Genomic DNA, 22,071 nt, shown 5'->3' with positions numbered 1-22,071 from the left:
TTAGGTAAGATAAACATAATAATACAATTTATCTCTAGTCTGGATGATTTAGTTCTTGTCACCCTGTTGTCCTCCCGTCATGAAAAAAAGGCTGTCCTCACTCAGGTCCGCATGGAGCTGGAGGGGGCGTGGCTTCCAGCTCCGGCTGAAAATCGGGAGATTTTCGGGAGAATATTTGTCCCGGGAGGTTTTCGGGAGAGGCGCTGAATTTCGGGAGTCTCCCGGAAAATTCGGGAGGGTTGGCAAGTATGGTCTAAGTCAGGCCTGTCCAAACTTTCTCCACTGAGGCATTGAAAAAATGAAAGCATTCAGGGGGCCATTTTGATGGTTTTCATTTTTAAAATGGATGTAACATTTTTTTGTAACTCTTAGGGCGGGGGTCAGCAACCCGAGAGCCGCATGTGGCTCTTTAGTGCCGCCAAGGTGACCTGGAGCATTTTTAAAAAAGGATTGAAAATGGAAAAAGATGGGGGAAATATATATTTTTGGTTTTAGTATGTTTTTTGTTTGAGGACAAACATGACACAAACCTTCCAAATTGTTAAAAAGTCCACTGTTAATGCTTCACTGAAGACAGTATTTGGTGAACATCGTTTTGTCCTACTAATTTCGGCGGTTCTTGACCTCACCATAGTGTGGACTGTGACATAAACAGTTTGTTTACATGTAAAATCTTCCACTCCTGCTTTGTGTCATTTTGTCCACCAAAAGTTTTATACTGTGCGTGAATGCACAAAGGTGAGCTTTGTTGATGTTATTGACTTGTCGGAGTGCTAGTCAGGCATATTTGGTCACTGCATGACTGCAAGCTAATCAATGCTAACATGCTATTTAGGCCATTTAGTACATATTGCATCATTATGCCTCATTTGTAGGTATATTTGAGCTCATTTAATATCCTTTACTTTTATCCTCTTTGTATATAATTTAGTTTTGCATGTCTCATGCCGCATTATCTGTATGGCTGCATTTCAGATAGTTATTTGTGTGCCATGTTGTTCCAGACCACAGCAAACATTACCTAGCTTGCCAAATAATGTAATAAATCTATTAAAAGAAGACAGCCTGTGGTTTGCTTTAGCTTGGAAACACAGCTTGGACACACCTTTGGCCATTAAAAGACATTTTTTTCCAGGAGTTATCTCACCTTCTGAGTAACCTCTGATTTACTAATGGTTTCTAATGTTGTAAAAATGTGTAGAATAAATAGACAATTTCAACATTTCTGTCACTGAAGGTTTGCGTCAGCCTGCGACACATAGTCATTTTGATAGTAGGCTATTATAGCTAATATAGACACTTACGTCATTATTAGACTTATATACGGCTTTTCATTTATTGCGGCTCCAGACAGATTAGTTTTTTGTATTTTTAGTCCAATATGGCTCTTTCAACGTTTTGGTTGCTGACCCCTGCCTATGGGCAGGGCCGGCCCGTGGCATAGGCCGTATAGGCAAATGCTAAGGGCGCCGTCCATCAGGGGGCGCCACGCCAGTGCCACAAATGTTGGAGAAAAAAAAAAAAAAGAAAAAAAAAAGTTGATACTATTATTTCTAAATACAAAAAAATAATCCCACGTTAATTAAAATGCAAAGTAAAGCCTATTTAATAGAAATATTATTTGTTACAACAACGGTGCGCCCCCTCCCTTCCCGTATCATGACTCTTTTTGGACGTCACCACATCAAAAAATCAACACAACATGTCAAAACGGCCAAAACTGTCAGGTGCCCAGGGAAGAAAAAAGAGAAAAGAAGAGAAGGAGAAACAAGAAAAGACAGAGTTAGCAGGTAGGTAACGTTAGCCTACATGAAATTATTTGTCTGTTACAGAATGTGATAGTAACCTGGCTTTTTAGCATTAAGCTAATGTTACATGATTCGGCAATTGCTAATCAATAAATAGTTAGTTCTGTTTTAACGTCGGGTTAATATTGTGGAGGGGGCTAAATTGTTATGGAAAATAATAATGTAACGTTAGGTAATTACAGTACTCCCACCTTACATTCCTCAGGGACATTTAGATCTTTTAAGCAGGTGTTTTTTGTTTATATTGTTATTGCCTTCTGGTTAGCTAATGTTTGCCCTGCAGGTAATAGTCACTTTTCCACCCCTTTATATATTAGGTATAGTTGTAAGTAAAAAAAAAAAGGTCAAAGACAAAGCTATTCGGTTTCTTCTGAGTATATACACTTCAATGCCGATGTGGGGGGGGCGCCACCTAAAATTTTGCCTAGGGCGCCAGATTGGTTAGGGCCGGGCCTGCCTATGGGGTTCCCTTAATTTTGGTGAGTGTTAAATGTCCCGCGGACCCAAATGGGTTTCAGTCATTAAAGTGTTAAAAATAAGTTGTTTTAATGCTTAAATACTGCGGATGTATATGTTGACATAAAGTAAAATATACAGTACAGGCCAAAAGTTTGGACACACTTTCTCATTTAATGGGTTTTCTTTATTTTCATGACTATTTACATTGTAGATTGTCACATTAAAACTATGAATGAACACATGTGGAGTTATGTACTTAACAAAAGGTGAAATAACTGAAAACATGTTTTATATTCTAGTTTCTGCAAAATAGCCACCCTTTGCTCTGATTACTGTTTTGCACACTCTGGGCATTCTCTCCATGAGCTTCAAGAGGTAGTCACCTGAAATGGTTTTCCACTTAACAGGTGTCCCTTATCGGGGTTGATTAGTGGCATTTCTTGCTTTATCAATGGGGTTGGGAGCATCAGTTGTGTTGTGAATGACAAGTGTGTCCAAACCCCCGTTTTTTATGGCTAAAACACAAAATATGAAATATTTCCCCCCCAAAAAATGTTCAGAGTGGAATATTTGATGTGAAGTAATTGGAGCCTTAAATAGGTCAATAATTCATAACAACTTTGCTTTTAGTTCATTATATTTTTTGAGTAATTACAGTTTAAAAAAAAAAATAGACTAAAAGGTATTTGGGTATCCAAACAGGCCCCATTTATGAAAGTGTTAAAAATAAGTCATTATTTTTACTTTCAACGCTTAAATCTCTATATCAACTTCAGTTGTACCTGTCGGTTATATGTTTTTATTATTAGGGCCCGCAATGGCCCATTGCAAAAGGACTCCCTTCGGGAGTCCTTATGCAATGGGACATAAGGACCTATTGTATTTGTAAGGTTTTTTTTTTATTAGGGCCCGCCATGGCCCATTGCAAAAGGACTCCCACAGGGAGTCCTTATGCAATGGGACATAAGGACCTATTGAATTTCTAAGGTTTTATCTTTATTATTCTTCCGCACCCACAATAAACTGTAATTTGACCCACTTAACATGCTTCAAAACTCACCATATTTTATCCACACATCAGGACCTGCGAAAATTGCAATTTAAAAAAAAAACCGAACCCCAAAACTCAAAATTGCGCTCTAGCGCCCCCTAGGAAAAAAAAAAACTAGACGGCCCGTAACTCCCACTAGGAAGGTCGGAGAGACATGAAACAAAAACCTCTATGTAGGTCTGACGTAGACCTACATTTCATTAATGGTACATTCTCGGGCCAAAATCAACAGGAAGTTGGCAATTCCCCCTTTAAGACAAAAAAGTACTAAAAACAGTCACTTTTGCCTCTTTGAGCTGCAATTTGACCCCTTTAACACGCTTCAAAACTCACCGAACTTAACACACACATCAGGACTGGCAGATATTGCAATCTAATAAAAAAACCTAACCCCAATTTTAAAAATTGCGCTCTACAGCAATTTTTGAATAAAACGGAGAAAAAACTGCTCCTCGGAAGAAAATAATGACAAAACTGCCTGTAACTCCCACTGGGAAGGTCTGAGAGACATGAAACAAAAACCTCTATGTAGGTCTCACTTAGACCTACATTTCATAAATTCACAACCCCCAGCAAAAATTAACAGGAAGTTTGCTATTCCCCCTTCAAAACAATTTTTTTTTTTAAAACGGTCACCTTCCTTCAAAAACGAACTCCTCTGAGCGCGTTTGTCGTTTCGCCTTCAAACTAACACAGGAGAGAGATTGAACCCTTGTGATTACAACAACAGAAGCGCTTTTTTTTATAACTGCTCCGGTTTTGATTTTATGAGCCTTCAAAGAACCGCTGCGCTGATGATGCTGCGCTGCTGTTTTTGTAAGATGGCTGCTTACAAGCAGGATGCACCAACGTGCCCACACAATGCAGACAAGGTAGGTACACTAGACAAAAGTCTTGGGACACTTAAGCCGAAAAATGGACAAAGGTATTGGGACACTTAGGACTAGCACCTGCCAAATACGCGGGCCCGACCAACGCTGCTTGCAGCTTTAATTTCTGCATGTTTCTTTTATGTTTTATGCCCTTTTTGTCAAAGAAAATCTTGTTTTATTTATATGGCAAAACCAAATAAGCAATATTCTCCCCAAAAGATATTTCAAAGAGAAATATTTAATGTGAAGTAAACGTAGCTTTGAATAGGTCAATAATTAATAACATTGGTTTTAATTGTGTGAATGCTCCAAAACATTCACACATATGGTTTTCTACACCAAAATTCATCTATTTATTTTTCTTCTTCTTCTTCTTCTTCTTCTTCTTGTCCTGATTTTGGCGCTCTCTACCTTCCACATTTTCCATCCGATTCAAACCGTTCCAACTTCAAACTGTTCAGCCTATTCCGGAATCGCGGGCGTTCCATTGACAAATTCAAAAAAAATTCCCAGAATTCCCGGGTTTTCCGGGACATTTTTCCCATTCAAAATTCATTGGCCATTTTTCAAACTTTCACCATTTCCACATTTTTCAACCTATTCATGCCATTCCATCTTCAACACATTCCACCATCCTGGAAATTGAAACTACCATTTTTCCAAGTTAAAAAAAATTCCAGTATTTTCCAGAATTCCTGGTTTCCCAAAGCCCTATTTCCACCCTTTTTTCTGGCGACTACTCCTTTCACATTTTTCAACCCACTTCGACCGTTCCACCGTCAAAACATTCCTCTTAATCAGGACAAAAAAAAACAAAGTTGTTTTTTGAACTGGAAAAATTCCAGGTTTTCCCGAAATTCCAGGAATTCCGTAATACCATTTTTCAATTTAACATATTACTACTTCAACATTTCTCAACCGATTTGAAAAATGTCAACACCAACTATTTCAACTCATTCAGACCATTCAAGATTTTTGCCATTTTCAAAATAATTCTTGCTTTTCCCGAAATTCCCAAATGTTTTGGAAATTCACATTGTAATGAATGGTCCACAACTCGCACATTTTTCATCCGATTCAAACCGTTCCAACTTCAAAATATTCAGCCTGTTTGGGAATTGTGTGCTCTACTTCAACAATTCTAAAAAAAATTCCAGGATTTCCCATAATTCCTTTTTTTATTTTTATTTTCCCCATTCAAAATGAATTGTCCATTTTTCAAACTTCCACAATACCCACATTCTTCAACCGATTCAAACCATTCCACCTTCAACACTTTCAACTCATCCAAGACATTCAAACGGCCATTTTCCACGTTCAAATTTTTTTTCCAGGAATTCCTGTTTTTTTCTAACCCAATTTCCAACCTTTTTCATTTGACTACTTGTATCCCTTTTTTCATCCCATTTCAACTGTTCCACCGTCAAAACATTTGTCTTAGTCAGGACAAAAAAACAAGTTGGTTTAGGAACTACAAACATTCTCGGTTTTCCCGAAATTCCAGGAATTCCATAATACCATTTCTCAAATAAAAAACTGTTAATACATCAACATTTCTTGACCGATTTAAACAATTCCAACACCAACTAATTCAGCTCATTCAGGACATTCATGCTCCTAATAAAAACATTTTAAATCCCGCTTTTTCCCAAATTCTCAAATTTCCAGGAAGTTCCCATTGAAACGAATGGGACATTTTTCCAAGTTGCACAATTCCCACATTCTTCAACCGATTGAAACCATTCCTCCTTCAACACATTCAACTCATTCTAGACATTCAAACAACCATTTTCCACGTTCAACAAATTCCAGGAATTCCTGTTTTTTTCTAACCCTATTTCCAACCTTTTTCGTTTGACTACTCTTATTCCTTTTTTCATCCCATTTCAACTGTTCCACCGTCAAAAATTTTTCTTTGTCAGGACAAAAAAACAAGTTGATTTAAGAACTACAAACATTCCCGGTTTTCCTGAAATTCCAGGAATTCCATAATACAATTTCTCAATTAAAAAACTGTTAATACTTCAACATTTCTTGACCGATTTAAACAATTCCAACACCAACTAATTCAGCTCATTCAGGACATTGATGCTCCTAATAAAAAAAATTTAAATCCCGCTTTTTCCCAAATTCTCAAATTTCCAGGAAGTTCCCATTGAAATGAATGGGACATGTTTCCAAGTTGCACAATTCCCACATTCTTCAACCGATTCAAACCATTCCTCCTTCAACACATTCAACTCATCCAAGACATTTAAACAACCATTTTTCACGTTCAACAAATTCCAGGAATTCCTGTTTTTTTCTAACCCTATTTCCAACCTTTTTCGTTTGACTACTCTTATTCCTTTTTTCATCCCATTTCAACTGTTCCACCGTCAATACATTTTTCTTAGTCAGGACAAAAAAACAAGTTGGTTTAGGAACTAGAAACATTCCCGGTTTTCCTAAAATTCCAGGAATTCCGTAATACCATTTCTCAATTAAAAAACTGTTAATACTTCGACATTTCTTGACCGATTTAAACAATTCCAACACCAACTAATTCAGCTCATTCAGGACATCCATGCTCCTAATCATTTTTTTTAAATCCCACTTTTCCCCAAATTCACAAATTTCCAGAAAGTTCCCATTGAAATGAATGGTAAAATTTTCCAAGTTGCACAATTCCCACATTTTTCGACCTATTCAAACCATTCCTCCTTCAACACATTCAACTCATCCAAGACATCCAAACAACCATTTTCCACGTTAAAAATTTTTCCAGGAATTCCTGGGGGTTTTTCTAACCCTATTTCCAACCTTTTTCGTTTGACTACGCCTATCCCTTTTTTTTCATCCCATTTCAACTGTTCCACCGTCAAAACATTTTTCTTTGTCAGGACAAAAAAACAAGTTGGTTTAAGAACTAGAAACATTCCCGGTTTTCCTGAAATTCCAGGAATTCTGTTATACAATTTCTCAATTAAAAAACTGTTAATACTTCAACATTTATTGACCGATTTAAACAATTCCAACACCAACCAATTCAGCTCATCCAGGACATCCATGCTCCTAATCATTTTTTAAATCCCACTTTTCCCCAAATTCACAAATTTCCAGTAAGTTCCCATTGAAATGAATGGTACATTTTTCCAAGTTGCACAATTCCCACATTTTTCAACCTATTCAAACCATTCCCCCTTCAACACATTCAACTCATCCAAGACATCCAAACAACCATTTTTTACGTTCAACAAATTTCCAGGAATTCCTGGGGGTTTTTCTAACCCTATTTCCAACCATTTTCGTTTGACTACTCCTATCCCTTTTTTCATCCCATTTCAACTGTTCCACCGTCAAAACAATTTTCTGAGTCAGGACAAAAAAACAAGTTGGTTTAAGAACTAGAAACATTCCCGGTTTTCCTGAAATTCCAGGAATTCCATAATACAATTTCCCAATTAAAAAACTGTTAATACTTCAACATTTTTTGACCGATTTAAACAATTCCAACACCAACCAATTCAGCTCATCCAGGACATCCATGCTCATAATCATTTTTTTAAATCCCACTTTTCCCCAAATTCACAAATTTCCAGAAAGTTCCCATTGAAATGAATGGTACATTTTTCCAAGTTGCACAATTCCCACATTCTTCAACCGATTCAAACCATTCCACCTTCAACACATTCAACTCATCCAAGACATCCAAACAACCATTTTCCACGTTCAAAAAATTTCCAGGAATTCCTGGTTTTTTTTTGTAACCCTATTTCCAACCTTTTTCATTTGACTACTCTTATCCCTTTTTTCATCCCATTTCAGCTGTTCCACAGTCATAAAAAATTTCTTAGTCAGGACAAAAAAACAAGTTGGTTTAAGAACTAGAAACATTCCCGGTTTTCCTGAAATTCCAGGAATTCCGTAATACAATTTCTCAATTAAAAAACTGTTAATACTTCAACATTTCTTGACTGATTTAAACAATTCCAACACCAACTAATTCAGCTTATTCAGGACATTCATGCTCCTAATAAAAAAAAAATTAAATCCCGCTTTTTCCCAAATTCTCAAATTTCCAGGAAGTTCCCATTGAAATGAATGGGAAATGTTTCCAAGTTGCACAATTCCCACATTTTTCGACCTATTCAAACCATTCCTCCTTCAACACATTCAACTCATCCAAGACATACAAACAACCATTTTTTACGTCCAACAAATTTCCAGGAATTCCTGGGGGTTTTTCTAACCCTATTTCCAACCTTTTTCGTTTGACTACTCTTATCCCTTTTTTCATCCCATTTCAACTGTTCCACTGTCAAAACATTTTTCTTTGTCAGGACAAAAAAACAAGTTGGTTTAAGAACTAGAAACATTCCCGGTTTTCCTGAAATTCCAGGAATTCCATAATACAATTTCCCAATTAAAAAACTGTTAATACTTCAACATTTCTTGACCGATTTAAACAATTCCAACACCAACCAATTCAGCTCATCCAGGACATCCATGCTCCTAATCATTTTTTTTTTAATCCCACTTTTCCCCAAATTCTCAAATTTCCAGGAAGTTCCCATTGAAATGAATGGTACATTTTTCCAAGTTGCACAATTCCCACATTTTTCGATCTATTCAAACCATTCCTCCTTCAACACATTCAACTCATCCAAGACATCCAAACAACCATTTTTCACGTTCAACAAATTTCCAGGAATTCCTGGGATTTTTTTCTAACCCTATTTCCAACCTTTTTCGTTTGACTACTCTTATCCCTTTTTTCATCCCATTTCAACTGTTCCACCGTCAAAAATGTTTTCTTTGTCAGGACAAAAAAACAAGTTGATTTAAGAACTAGAAACATTCCCGATTTTCCTAAAATTCCAGGAATTCCGTAATACAATTTCTCAATTAAAAAACTGTTAATACTTCGACATTTCTTGACCGATTTAAACAATTCCAACACCAACCAATTCAGCTCATCCAGGACATCCATGCTCCTAATCATTTTTTTTTAAATCCAACTTTTCCCCAAATTCACAAATTTCCAGGAAGTTCCCATTGAAATGAATAGTACATTTTTCCAAGTTGCACAATTCCCACATTCTTCAACCGATTCAAACCATTTCTCCTTCAACACATTCAACTCATTCTAGACATTCAAACAACCATTTTTCAAGGTTCAACACATTTCCAGGAATTCCTGGGGTTTTTTCTAACCCTATTTCCAACCTTTTTCGTTTGACTACTCCTATTCCTTTTTTCATCCCATTTCAACTGTTCCACCGTCAAAACATTTTTCTTTGTCAAGACAAAAAAACAAGTTGGTTTAAGAACTGGAAACATTCCCGGTTTTCCTGAAATTCCAGGAATTCCGTAATACAATTTCTCAATTAAAAAACTGTTAATACTTCAACATTTCTTGACCGATTTAAACAATTCCAACACCAACCAATTCAGCTCATCCATGCTCCTAATCATTTTTTTAAAAATCCAACTTTTCCCCAAATTCACAAATTTCCAGGAAGTTCCCATTGAAATGAATGGTAAATTTTTCCAAGTTGCACAATTCCCACATTTTTCGACCTATTCAAACCATTCCACCTTCAACACATTCAACTCATCCAAGACATTCAAACAACCGTTTTTCACGTTCAACAAATTTCCAGGAATTCCTGGGGTTTTTTCTAACCCTATTTCCAACCTTTTTTGTTTGACTACTCCTATTCCTTTTTTCATCCCAATTCAACTGTTCCACCGTCAAAACATTCCAAAATACCATTTTTCAAATAAAAAACTGTTAATACTTCCAACATTTCTTGACCGATTTAAACAATTCCAACACCAACCAATTCAGCTCATTCAGGACATTCATGCTCCTAATTAAAAAAAAATTAAATCCCGCTTTTTCCCAAATTCTCAAATTTCCAGGAAGTTCCCATTGAAATGAATGGGACATGTTTCCAAGTTGCACAATTCCCACATTCTTCAACCGATTCAAACCATTCCTCCTTCAACACATTCAACTCATTCTAGACATTCAAACAACCCTTTTCCATGTTCAACAAATTTCCAGGAATTCCTTTTTTTTTTTCTAACCCTATTTCCAACCTTTTTCGTTTGACTACTCTTATCCCTTTTTTCATCCCATTTCAACTGTTCCACCGTCAAAACATTTTTCTTTGTCAGGACAAAAAAACAAGTTGGTTTAAGAACTAGAAACATTCCCGGTTTTCCTGAAATTCCAGGAATTCCGTAATACAATTTCTCAATTAAAAAACTGTTAATACTTCAACATTTCTTGACCGAATTAAACAATTCCAACACCAACCAATTCAGCTCATCCATGCTCATAATCATTTTTTTTTAAATCCAACTTTTCCCCAAATTCACAAATTTCCAGGAAGTTCCCATTGAAATGAATGGTAAATTTTTCCAAGTTGCACAATTCCCACATTTTTCGACCTATTCAAACCATTCCTCCTTCAACACATTCAACTCATCCAAGACATTCAAACAACCATTTTTCACGTTCAACAAATTTCCAGGAATTCCTGGGGGGTTTTCTAACCCTATTTCCAACCTTTTTCGTTTGACTACTCCTATTCCTTTTTTCATCCCATTTCAACTGTTCCACCGTCAAAACATTCCAAAATACCATTTTTCAAATAAAAAACTGTTAATACTTCAACATTTCTTGACCGATTTAAACAATTCCAACACCAACCAATTCAGCTCATTCAGGACATTTATGCTCATAATAAAAAAAAAAAAATGAAATCCCGCTTTTCCCAAATTCTCAAATTTCCAGGAAGTTCCCATTGAAATGAATGGGACATGTTTCCAAGTTGCACAATTCCCACGTTTTTCGACCTATTCAAACCGTTCCAACATCAACACATTCCACTCATCCTGGACATTCAAACTAACACTCTCCCAAGTTCCAAACCAAATTCCGGTTTTCCTGGAAATTCAAACTATTCAACATTAAAAACCATTCCAACATTCAAACTATTCTTACATTCGAACTACATTGTATCAGCATTTCAGTTCAACTACATCAGGGGTGCTCATTACGTCGATCGCGAGCTACCGGTCGATCTCGGAGGGTGTGTCAGTCGATCACCAGCCAGCCATTAAAAAAATAGTCCTAAAAATGAGCGATCATAAATCTTCACTATGACGTCACTTTCGTCACTTGATTGACATTCACGGCACCCGAGGGTCTTCTGAGATGACGCTGGCTGCTGCCAGCTCATTAAAATTACCGACTGGAAGGCGAGAAACACTTTATTTCAACAGACTCTGGCGCCGTACCTGTCGTCAAAACTCCAAAGACCGACTGCACAGTTGCACAATAAAAGCGCTGCTTCATCCTGCCTGCGCTACCAAAATAAGAGTCTCAGAAAGCTGGCGTGCACAAGCTAGCAAGCTACGGAGTTTGCCGACAATGTATTTCTTGTAAAGTGTATACAAAGGAGTACGGAAGCTGGACAAATAAGATGCCAAAAACCAACCACTTTCATGTGGTATTGGACAGAAAGGAGGACTTTTTTTCTCCTCCATTCGAAAATGCGGACCTTATCAGCACCACTGTCTGATTCCTATCAATGCAAGTCATCAGAATCAGGTAATACACCAACTTATATTCTTGTCTTCATGAAAGAAAGGAATCTATATGTGTTAAACATGCTTGTATTATCTCTAAACACTTTTAACTTATTAACAATATTAACTATATGTGTTAAACATGCTTGTATTATCTTTAAACACCTTTAACTTATTAACAATATTAACTATATGTGTTAAACATGCTTGTATTATCTTTAAACACCTTTAACTTATTAACAATATTAACTATATGTGTTAAACATGCTTGTATTATCTTTAAACACCTTTAACTGAACAATATTAACTATATGTGTTAAACATGCTTGTATTATCATTAATCACCTTTAACTTGTTAACAATATTAACTATATGTATAAACAAACTTGTATTTTCATTAAACACCTTTAACTTATTAACAATATTAACTATATGTGTTAAACATGCTTGCATTATCATTAAACACCTTTAACTTGTTAACAAAAACATATATTTCATAAATAAGTAAATATAAATGATATATATGAATGAGGTAGATCCCCACGACTTGATCAATTGAAAAGTAGCTCTCAATTCCCTAACCCTAACCCTAACCCTTCGCAATCCCCTAACCCTAACCCTCATCTAGTCAATTATTTTTGGAGGAATGCGCAGCTTTTTGTTATTAGTGTGCGAACAGTTTTTATGTTTTTTTTGTAATACGCCCTAAAAAAATGATCTGCGGGCTGCAAATGGCACCTTTGGACACCCCTGGTGTAAATATGAAACTAAATAGTAAAAACAGCGAGAACATTATGGGTGTTTTTGCACCATGATAGAGTGCAATTGCTCCTGGGAAACAATCCTTTAGAAGTACGAGTGTTTGTGAGAGGAAGGGAGCGGCTGCTGGTTGGACTCCATCATCTTGTCCATTTGCTAAGTGCAGTGTTGACTTTCAATCAGATGGACAAAGATGTGTTGCTTTGGCTGCAGCCTCGGTAGCTTTATTGCCTCCATTGTCCTCGGACTTGTTCTTGGACTCCAAATGAAAAGTGGTCTGGCCTTCATCCCTCGTCTTTTTGTGTCTCCCAGGCCCGCAGCTTCACGCATCATGACTAAAGAGGAGAACCTGGAGATGCAGGAGAAGGAGAGGCACGACCGCGAGGACCAGGAGGACGGGAGGGTCCAGAGGGAGGAGGAGGAACTGACTGAGGAAGAGGAGGATGAGGATGAAGAAGAGGAGGGGGGGTTTGAGATAGAGGAGGAGAGGACCGAGGAGGAGCAGGCAGAGGAAGGAGAAGAACACGAGGAGGAGGAGGGCTCGGTGGACAGGGAATGTGATCCTGCTCCGGAGACTGAGCCCCTGTCAGTGTCTGCGCTCCCTAGTCCGGTCCAGGAGCCCCGACGTCGAGCTATGGTGCACCCCTCTGCCCAAGCACCCCTTCCCAAAGACTACGGTATGCCGTACGCACTGTCATACCACCTTAAATATGTACTACCCTACATAAATACTGTCATTTACACTTTCTTACATACACACTGTCATACCACCTTAAATATGTACTACCCTACATAAATACTGTCATTTACACTTTCGCACATACACACTGTCATACCACCTTAAATATGTACTACCCTACATAAATACTGTAATTTACCCTTTCGCACATACACACTGTCATACCACCTTAAATATGTACTACCCTACATAAATACTGTCATTTACCCTTTCGCACATACACACTGTCATACCACCTTAATTATGTTCTACCCTACATAAATACTGTCATTTACACTTTCGCACATACACATTGTCATTCAATCAATCAATCAAAGTTTACTTATATGGCCCTAAATCACAAGTGTCTCAAAGGGCTGCACAAGCCACAACACATCCTCGGCTCAGATCCCACATTCTACCAATATACACTATCTTGCGTAAAAACTCTCATACCACCTTAAATGTAACTTATCCTACATAAAAACTCTCATACCACTTTAAATGTAACTTATCTTACATAAAAAGTCTCATACCACCTAAAATGTACATACCTTACATACTATCAAACCACACTGTCTTACATTAAAGCTCTCATACCATCTTAAGTGTACATACCTTACATACTATCAAACCATCTTAAATGTACACTATCTTACATAAAAACTCTCATACCACCTTAAATGTACACACCTTACATACTGTGTAAGCACCTTAAATGTACACTATCTTACATTAAAGCTCTCATTGTTACGCTTACGAGGCATTGTGATGCCGGAGGTCGTCTTTTCAAGATGCAGAGGGATGTCAGGAAGCGGCTTGCAGGTGAGAATAAATGATTTATTCTGATTGCAGAACAAAATGCTGCGCGGTGCACCACGGCACGGAAAACAAGAGGGTAGCAAAGATGCTAATATCAAAAAATGTAAACTATGAGCGAAACTAGGAGCGTAACTTGTTGCGTAGGAGCAAACAAAACCAACAGACCGAATGAGGCCAGCGCGTAAACTAAATAGCCCTCTGATTAGTGCCCGGGCAACAGGTGCGCGTCCGGGACACTAACCAGAGGCAGGTGACTATAATCTGCCGTCATGGCAACAGAAACAAACTCAAGAGGTGCTGAAAACACAAGTGACTTGAAAACAAAAACAAAAATATGATCCGGGCAGCGGATCATAACAGATCTTACATAAAAGGTCTCATACCACCTTAAATGTACATACCTTACATACTGTCTAAGCACCTTAAATGTACATTATCTTACATTAAAAGCTCTCATACAACCTTAAATGTACATACCTTACATACTATCAAACCACCTTAAATGTAAAATATCTTACATAAAAACTCTCATACCACCTTAAATGTACATACCTTACATACTATCATACCACCTTAAATGTACATTATCTTACATACTATCATACCACCTTAAATGTACACTATCTTACATAAAAACTCTCATACCACCTTAAATCTACATACCTTACATACTGTCTAAGCACCTTAAATGTAAAATATCTTACATAAAAACTCTCATACCACCTTAAATGTACACTCTTACATAAAAGGTCTCATACCACCTTAAATGTACACTATCTTACATTAAAGCTCCCATACAAAGTTAAATGTACATACCATCAAACCATCTTAAATGAATGTAAAATATCTTACATAAAAACTCTCATACCACCTTAAATGTACACTATCTTACATAAAAACTCTCATACCACCTTAAATGTACACTATCTTACATACTATCATACCACCTTAAATGTACACTATCTTACATAAAAACTCTCGTACCACCTTAAATGTACATACTTACATACTATCATACCACCTTAAATGTACACTATCTTACATAAAAACTCTCATACCACCTTAAATGTACATACCTTACATACTATCATACCACCTTAAATGTACATACTATCAAACCACCTTAAATGTACACTATCTTACATAAAAACTCTCATACCACCTTAAATGTACATACCTTACATACTATCATACCACCTTAAATGTACATTATCTTACATACTATCATACCACCTTAAATGTACACTATCTTACATAAAAACTCTCATACCACCTTAAATCTACATACCTTACATACTGTCTAAGCACCTTAAATGTAAAATATCTTATATAAAAACTCTCATACCACCTTAAATGTACACTCTTACATAAAAGGTCTCATACCACCTTAAATGTACACTATCTTACATTAAAGCTCCCATACAAAGTTAAATGTACATACCATCAAACCATCTTAAATGAATGTAAAATATCTTACATAAAAACTCTCATACCACCTTAAATGTACACTATCTTACATAAAAACTCTCATACCACCTTAAATGTACATACCATACATACTATCACACCACCTTAAATGTACACGATCTTACATAAAAGCTCTCATACCACCTTAAATGTACATACCTTACATACTATCATACCACCTTAAATGTACATACCTTACATACTATTATACCACCTTAAATGTACACTATCTTACATAAAAACTCTCATACCACCTTAAATGTGCATACCTTACATACTATCATACCACCTTAAATGTACACTATCTTACACACACACTGTCATACCACCTTAAATGTACACTATCTTACACACACACACTGTCATACCACCTTAAATACACTCCCTGTAATTCCCCCTAAAACCAAAGTGTGTGTGGTCCTCAGCCTTCACCTTCTTTGACCCCAATGACCCTGCTTGTTTGGAGATCCTCACGGACCCTCACACCACCATCCCCGAGCTGTTCGCCATCGTGCGCCAGTGGGTCCCTCAGGTGCAGCACAAGATCGACGTCATCGGCAACGAGGTGAGAAGTCACCATCCATGCGCCCGTTAGACGTGGCTCAAAGACCCCTCGTCATGTGACCGAATGATGACGGACCTGTGTCTCTGGGCCTCAGATCCTGAAACGTGGTTGCCATGTGAACGATCGTGACGGTCTGACGGACATGACGCTGCTTCACTACAGCTGCAAGGCGGGCGCGCACGGCGTCGGTGAGATGTTGACTCTGAACGTCTGCAGCATTTAATGATGACATCCACCTGGTGTAAACATGGTCCTGGTGTAAACATGGTCCTGGTGTAAACATGGACCTGGTGTAAACATGGTCCTGGTGTAAACATGCACCTGGTGTCTTCTGTGTGAATGTAGGCGACCCGGCGGCATCGCTGCGTCTCACCAGCCAGTTGATCTCTCTGGGCGCCGACGTGAGTTTGAGGAGCCGCTGGACAAACATGAACGCTCTGCACTACGCCGCCTACTTCGATGTCCCAGAACTGGTCCGAGTCCTGCTCAAAGCTGCCAAACCCAGAGGTAGACCACGCGGGTGTCTAACTCATGTTCAGTGAGGGCCACATATATAACCGTGAATATATATATATATATATATATATATATATATATATATATATATATATATATATATATATATGAATATAAACGTATTGGTACACCATTTGCTAAGGCAACTTATACTTTTATAACGTGCTTTATACGGACTATATAAAATGAGGTGGAGGGCCACTTTAAAATGACTTGAAGGGCCACAATAAAATTATGTGGCAGGCCACATTAAATGATTTGGCAAACCACATAAAATGAGGTAGAGGGCCACTTTATAATGACTTCGAGAGCCACGATAAATGTATGTGGCGGACCAATTTAAATGATTTGGCGGACTATATAAAATGAGGTGGAGGGCCACTTTGAAATGACTTGGAGGGCCACAATAAAATGATGTGGCAGACCACATTAAATGATTTGGCGGACCACATAAAATAAGGTAGAGGGCCACATTCTAATGACTTGGAGGTCCACAATAAAATGATGTGGCGGACCACATAAAATGAGGTAGAGGGCCACTTTATAACGACTTCGAGAGCCACAATAAATGTATGTGGCTGACCAATTTAAATGATTTGGCGGACTACATTAAATGAGGTGGAGGGCCACATTAAAATGCCTTGGAGGGCCAAAATAAAATTATGTGGCGGACCACATAAAATGAGGTAGAGGGCCACTTTATAACGACTTCGAGAGCTACGATAAATGTATGTGGCGGACCAATTTACATGATTTGGCGGACTACATTAAATGAGGTGGAGGTCCACTTTAAAATGCCTTGGAGGGCCACAATAAAATTATGTGGCGGACCACATAAAATGAGGTAGAGGGCCACTTTATAACGACTTTGAGAGCCACGATAAATGTATGTGGCGGACCAATTTAAATGATTTGGCGGACTACATTAAATGAGGTGGAGGGCCACATTAAAATGACTTGGAGGGCCACAATAAATGTATGTGGCGGACCAATTGAAATGATTTGGCGGACCACATAAAATGAGGTGGAGGGCCACTTTAAAATGACTTGGAGGGCCACTATAAAATTATGTGGCGGACCAATTTAAATGATTTGGCAGACCACATAAAATGAGGTGGAGGGCCACTTTAAAATGACTTGGAGGGCCACAACAAAATTATGTGGCGGACCACATAAAATGAGGTAGAGGGCCACTTTATAACGACTTCAAGAGCCACAATAAATGTATGTGGCGGACCAATTTACATGATTTGGCGGACCACATAAAATGAGGTGGAGGGCCACAATAAAATTATGTGGCAGACCGCATAAAATGAGGTAGAGGGCCACTTTTTAATGACTTCGAGAGCCACGATAAATGTATGTGGCTGACCAATTTAAATGATTTGGCGGACTACATTAAATGAGGTGGAGGGCCACTTTATAACGACTTCGAGAGCCACAATAAATGTATGTGGCGGACCAATTTAAATGATTTGGCGGACTACATTAAATGAGGTGGAGGGCCACATTAAAATGACTTGGAGGGCCACAATAAATGTATGTGGCGGACCAATTGAAATGATTTGGCGGACCACATAAAATGAGGTGGAGGGCCACTTTAAAATGACTTGGAGGGCCACTATAAAATTATGTGGCGGACCAATTTAAATGATTTGGCAGACCACATAAAATGAGGTGGAGGGCCACTTTAAAATGACTTGGAGGGCCACAACAAAATTATGTGGCGGACCACATAAAATGAGGTAGAGGGCCACTTTATAACGACTTCGAGAGCCACGATAAATGTATGTGGCGGACCAATTTAAATGATTTGGCGGACTACATTAAATGAGGTGGAGGGCCACGTTAAAATGACTTGGAGGGCCACAATAAATGTATGTGGCGGACCAATTGAAATGATTTGGCGGACCACATAAAATGAGGTGGAGGGCCACTTTAAAATGACTTGGAGGGCCACTATAAAATTATGTGGCGGACCACATAAAATGAGGTAGAGGGCCACTTTATAACGACTTCGAGAGCCACGATAAATGTATGTGGCGGACCAATTTAAATGATTTGGCGGACTACATTAAATGAGGTGGAGGGCCACATTAAAATGACTTGGAGGGCCACAATAAATGTATGTGGCGGACCAATTGAAATGATTTGGCGGACCACATAAAATGAGGTGGAGGGCCACTTTAAAATGACTTGGAGGGCCACTATAAAATTATGTGGCGGACCAATTTAAATGATTTGGCAGACCACATAAAATGAGGTGGAGGGCCACTTTAAAATGACTTGGAGGGCCACAACAAAATTATGTGGCGGACCACATAAAATGAGGTAGAGGGCCACTTTATAACGACTTCGAGAGCCACAATAAATGTATGTGGCGGACCAAATTCAATGATTTGGCGGACCACATAAAATGAGGTGGAGGGCCACTTTAAAATGACTTGGAGGGCCACAATAAAATTATGTGGCAGACCACATTAAATGATTTGGCGGACCACATAAAATAAGGTAGAGGGCCACATTCTAATGACTTGGAGGTCCACAATAAAATGATGTGGCGGACCACATAAAATGAGGTAAAGGGCCACTTTATAACGACTTCGAGAGCCACGATAAATGTTGTGGCGTACCAATTTACATGATTTGGCGGACCACATAAAATGAGGTGGAGGGCCACTTTAAAATGACTTGGAGGGCCACAATAAAATTATGTGGCGGACCACATTAAATGATTTGGTGGACCATATAAAATAAGGTAGAGGGCCACATTATAATGACTTGGAGGGCCACAATAAAATTATGTGGCGGACCACATAAAATGAGGTAGAGGGCCATTTTATAACGACTTCGAGAGCCACAATAAATGTATGTGGCGGACCAATTTACATGATTTGGCGGACCACATAAAATGAGGTGGAGGGCCACTTTAAAATGACTTGGAGGGCCACAATAAAATTATGTGGCGGACCACATTAAATGATTTGGTGGACCACATAAAATAAGGTAGAGGGCCACATTATAATGACTTGGAGGGCCACAATAAAATTATGTGGCGGGCCACATTAAATGATTTGCAAACCACATAAAATGAGGTAGAGGGCCACTTTATAATGACTTCGAGAGCCACGATAAATGATGTGGCGGACCAATTTAAATGATTTGACGGACTATATAAAATGAGGTGGAGGGCCAATTTGAAATGACTTGGAGGGCCACAATAAAATTAAGTGGCAGACCACATAAAATGAGGTAGAGGGCCATTTTATAACGACTTCGAGAGCCACAATAAATGTATGTGGCTGACCAATTTAAATGATTTGGCGGACTACATTAAATGAGGTGGAGGGCCACATTAAAATGACTTGGAGGGCCACAATAAAATTATGTGGCGGACCACATTAAATGATTTGGTGGACCACATAAAATAAGGTAGAGGGCCACTTTATAATGACTTGGAGGGCCACAATAAAATTATGTGGCGGGCCACTTTAAATGATTTGCAAACCACATAAAATGAGGTAGAGGGCCACTTTATAATGACTTCGAGAGCCACGATAAATGATGTGGCGGACCAATTTAAATGATTTGACGGACTATATAAAATGAGGTGGAGGGCCACTTTGAAATGACTTGGAGGGCCACAATAAAATTATGTGGCAGACCACATAAAATGAGGTAGAGGGCCATTTTATAACGACTTCGAGAGCCACAATAAATGTATGTGGCTGACCAATTTAAATGATTTGGCGGACTACATTAAATGAGGTGGAGGGCCACTTTAAAATGACTTGGAGGGCCACAATAAAATTATGTGGCGGACCACATTAAATGATTCGGTGGACCACATAAAATAAGGTAGAGGGCCACATTATAATGACTTGGAGGGCCACAATAAAATTATGTGGCGGGCCACATTAAATGATTTGCAAACCACATAAAATGAGGTAGAGGGCCACTTTATAATGACTTCGAGAGCCACGATAAATGATGTGGCGGACCAATTTAAATGATTTGGCGGACTATATAAAATGAGGTGGAGGGCCACTTTGAAATGACTTGGAGGGCCACAATAAAATTATGTGGCAGACCACATTAAATGATTTTGCGGACCACATAAAATAAGGTAGAGGGCCACATTCTAATGACTTGGAGGTCCACAATAAAATGATGTGGCGGACCACATAAAATGAGTTGGAAGACCACTTTAAAATGCCTTGGAGGGCCACAATAAAATGATGTGGCGGACCACATAAAATGAGGTAGAGGGCCACTTTATAACGACTTCGAGAGTCGCGATAAATGTATGTGGCGGACCAATTTACATGATTTGGCGGACTACATAAAATGAGGTGGAAGGCCACATTGAAATGCCTTGGAGGGCCACAATAAAATTATGTGGCGGACCACATAAAATGAGGTAGAGGGCCATTTTATAACGATTTCGAGAGCCACGATAAATGTATGTGGCGCACCAATTTAAATGATTTGGCGGACTACATAAAATGAGGTGGAAGGCCACTTAAAATGCCTTGGAGGGCCACAATAAAATTATGTGGCGGACCACATAAAATGAGGTAGAGGGCCACTTTATAACGACTTCGAGAGCCACGATAAATGTATGTGGCAGACCAATTTAAATGATTTGGCAGACCACATAAAATGAGGTGGAGGGCCACTTTAAAATGACTTGGAGGGCCACAATAAAATTATGTGTCGGTCCACTTTAAATGATTTGGCGGACCACTAAAAAATTATGTGGATGGACACTTTAAAATGACTTGGAGGGTCCCAATAAAATTATGTGGCGAACCACGTTAAATGATTTGGCGGACCATATAAAATGAGGTGGCAGGCCACATTAAAATGACTTGGAGGGCCACCATAAAATTATGTGTCGGGCCACTTTAAATGATTTAGCGGACCACAAAAAAATGAGGTGGATGGCCACTTTAAAATGACTTGGAGGGTCCCAATAAAATTATGTGGCGAACCACGTTAAATGAGGTAGAGGGCTATGATAAAATTACATAGCAGACCACATTAAATGATGTTGCGGGCCACAATAAATGTATGTAGCAGGGCATTTTAGAATTATGTGGCGTGCCACTTTAAAATGAAGTAGCGGGCCACAATAAATGTATGTAGCAGAGCATTTTAGAATTATGTGGCGTGCCACTTTAAAATGAAGTGGCGGGCCACAATAAAATAAAATGAAAGGCCACAATAAAATTATGTGGCAAGTCACAATAAAATTATGTGGCGGACGACATTAGAATGATGTGGCAGGCCACATTAGAATTGCATAGCGAGGCACATTAGTATAATGTGGCGTGCCACATTAAAATGATGGAACTTGCCACATAAAATTATGTGGTAGGCCACATTAGAATGATAAGGCAGGGCACATTATAATTATGTGTCAGTGTGACATTAAAATTATGGGACGG

General features: G+C 38.5%; 1 protein-coding gene across 2 annotated transcripts in view; it reads left to right on the top strand.

Annotated features, from left to right (window-relative positions):
- The window catches only part of clip3 (CAP-GLY domain containing linker protein 3), a 40,352-nt gene that overhangs the window by 13,318 nt on the left and 4,963 nt on the right, over positions 1-22,071 (top strand). For both annotated transcript variants that reach the window (XM_061972269.1, XM_061972268.1), the window contains exons 2-5: positions 12,846-13,210; positions 15,966-16,105; positions 16,200-16,293; positions 16,451-16,612. In XM_061972269.1, coding sequence (XP_061828253.1) covers positions 12,865-13,210; positions 15,966-16,105; positions 16,200-16,293; positions 16,451-16,612 — 742 coding nt within the window. In that variant the 5' untranslated portion in view covers positions 12,846-12,864. The remainder of the gene's footprint in view (positions 1-12,845; positions 13,211-15,965; positions 16,106-16,199; positions 16,294-16,450; positions 16,613-22,071) is intronic.

The sequence above is a fragment of the Nerophis lumbriciformis genome, linkage group LG17 (genome assembly GCF_033978685.3).
Source record: "Nerophis lumbriciformis linkage group LG17, RoL_Nlum_v2.1, whole genome shotgun sequence".
Lineage (NCBI taxonomy): Eukaryota > Metazoa > Chordata > Actinopteri > Syngnathiformes > Syngnathidae > Nerophis > Nerophis lumbriciformis.
This window is presented reverse-complemented; position numbering and strand designations above follow the sequence as displayed.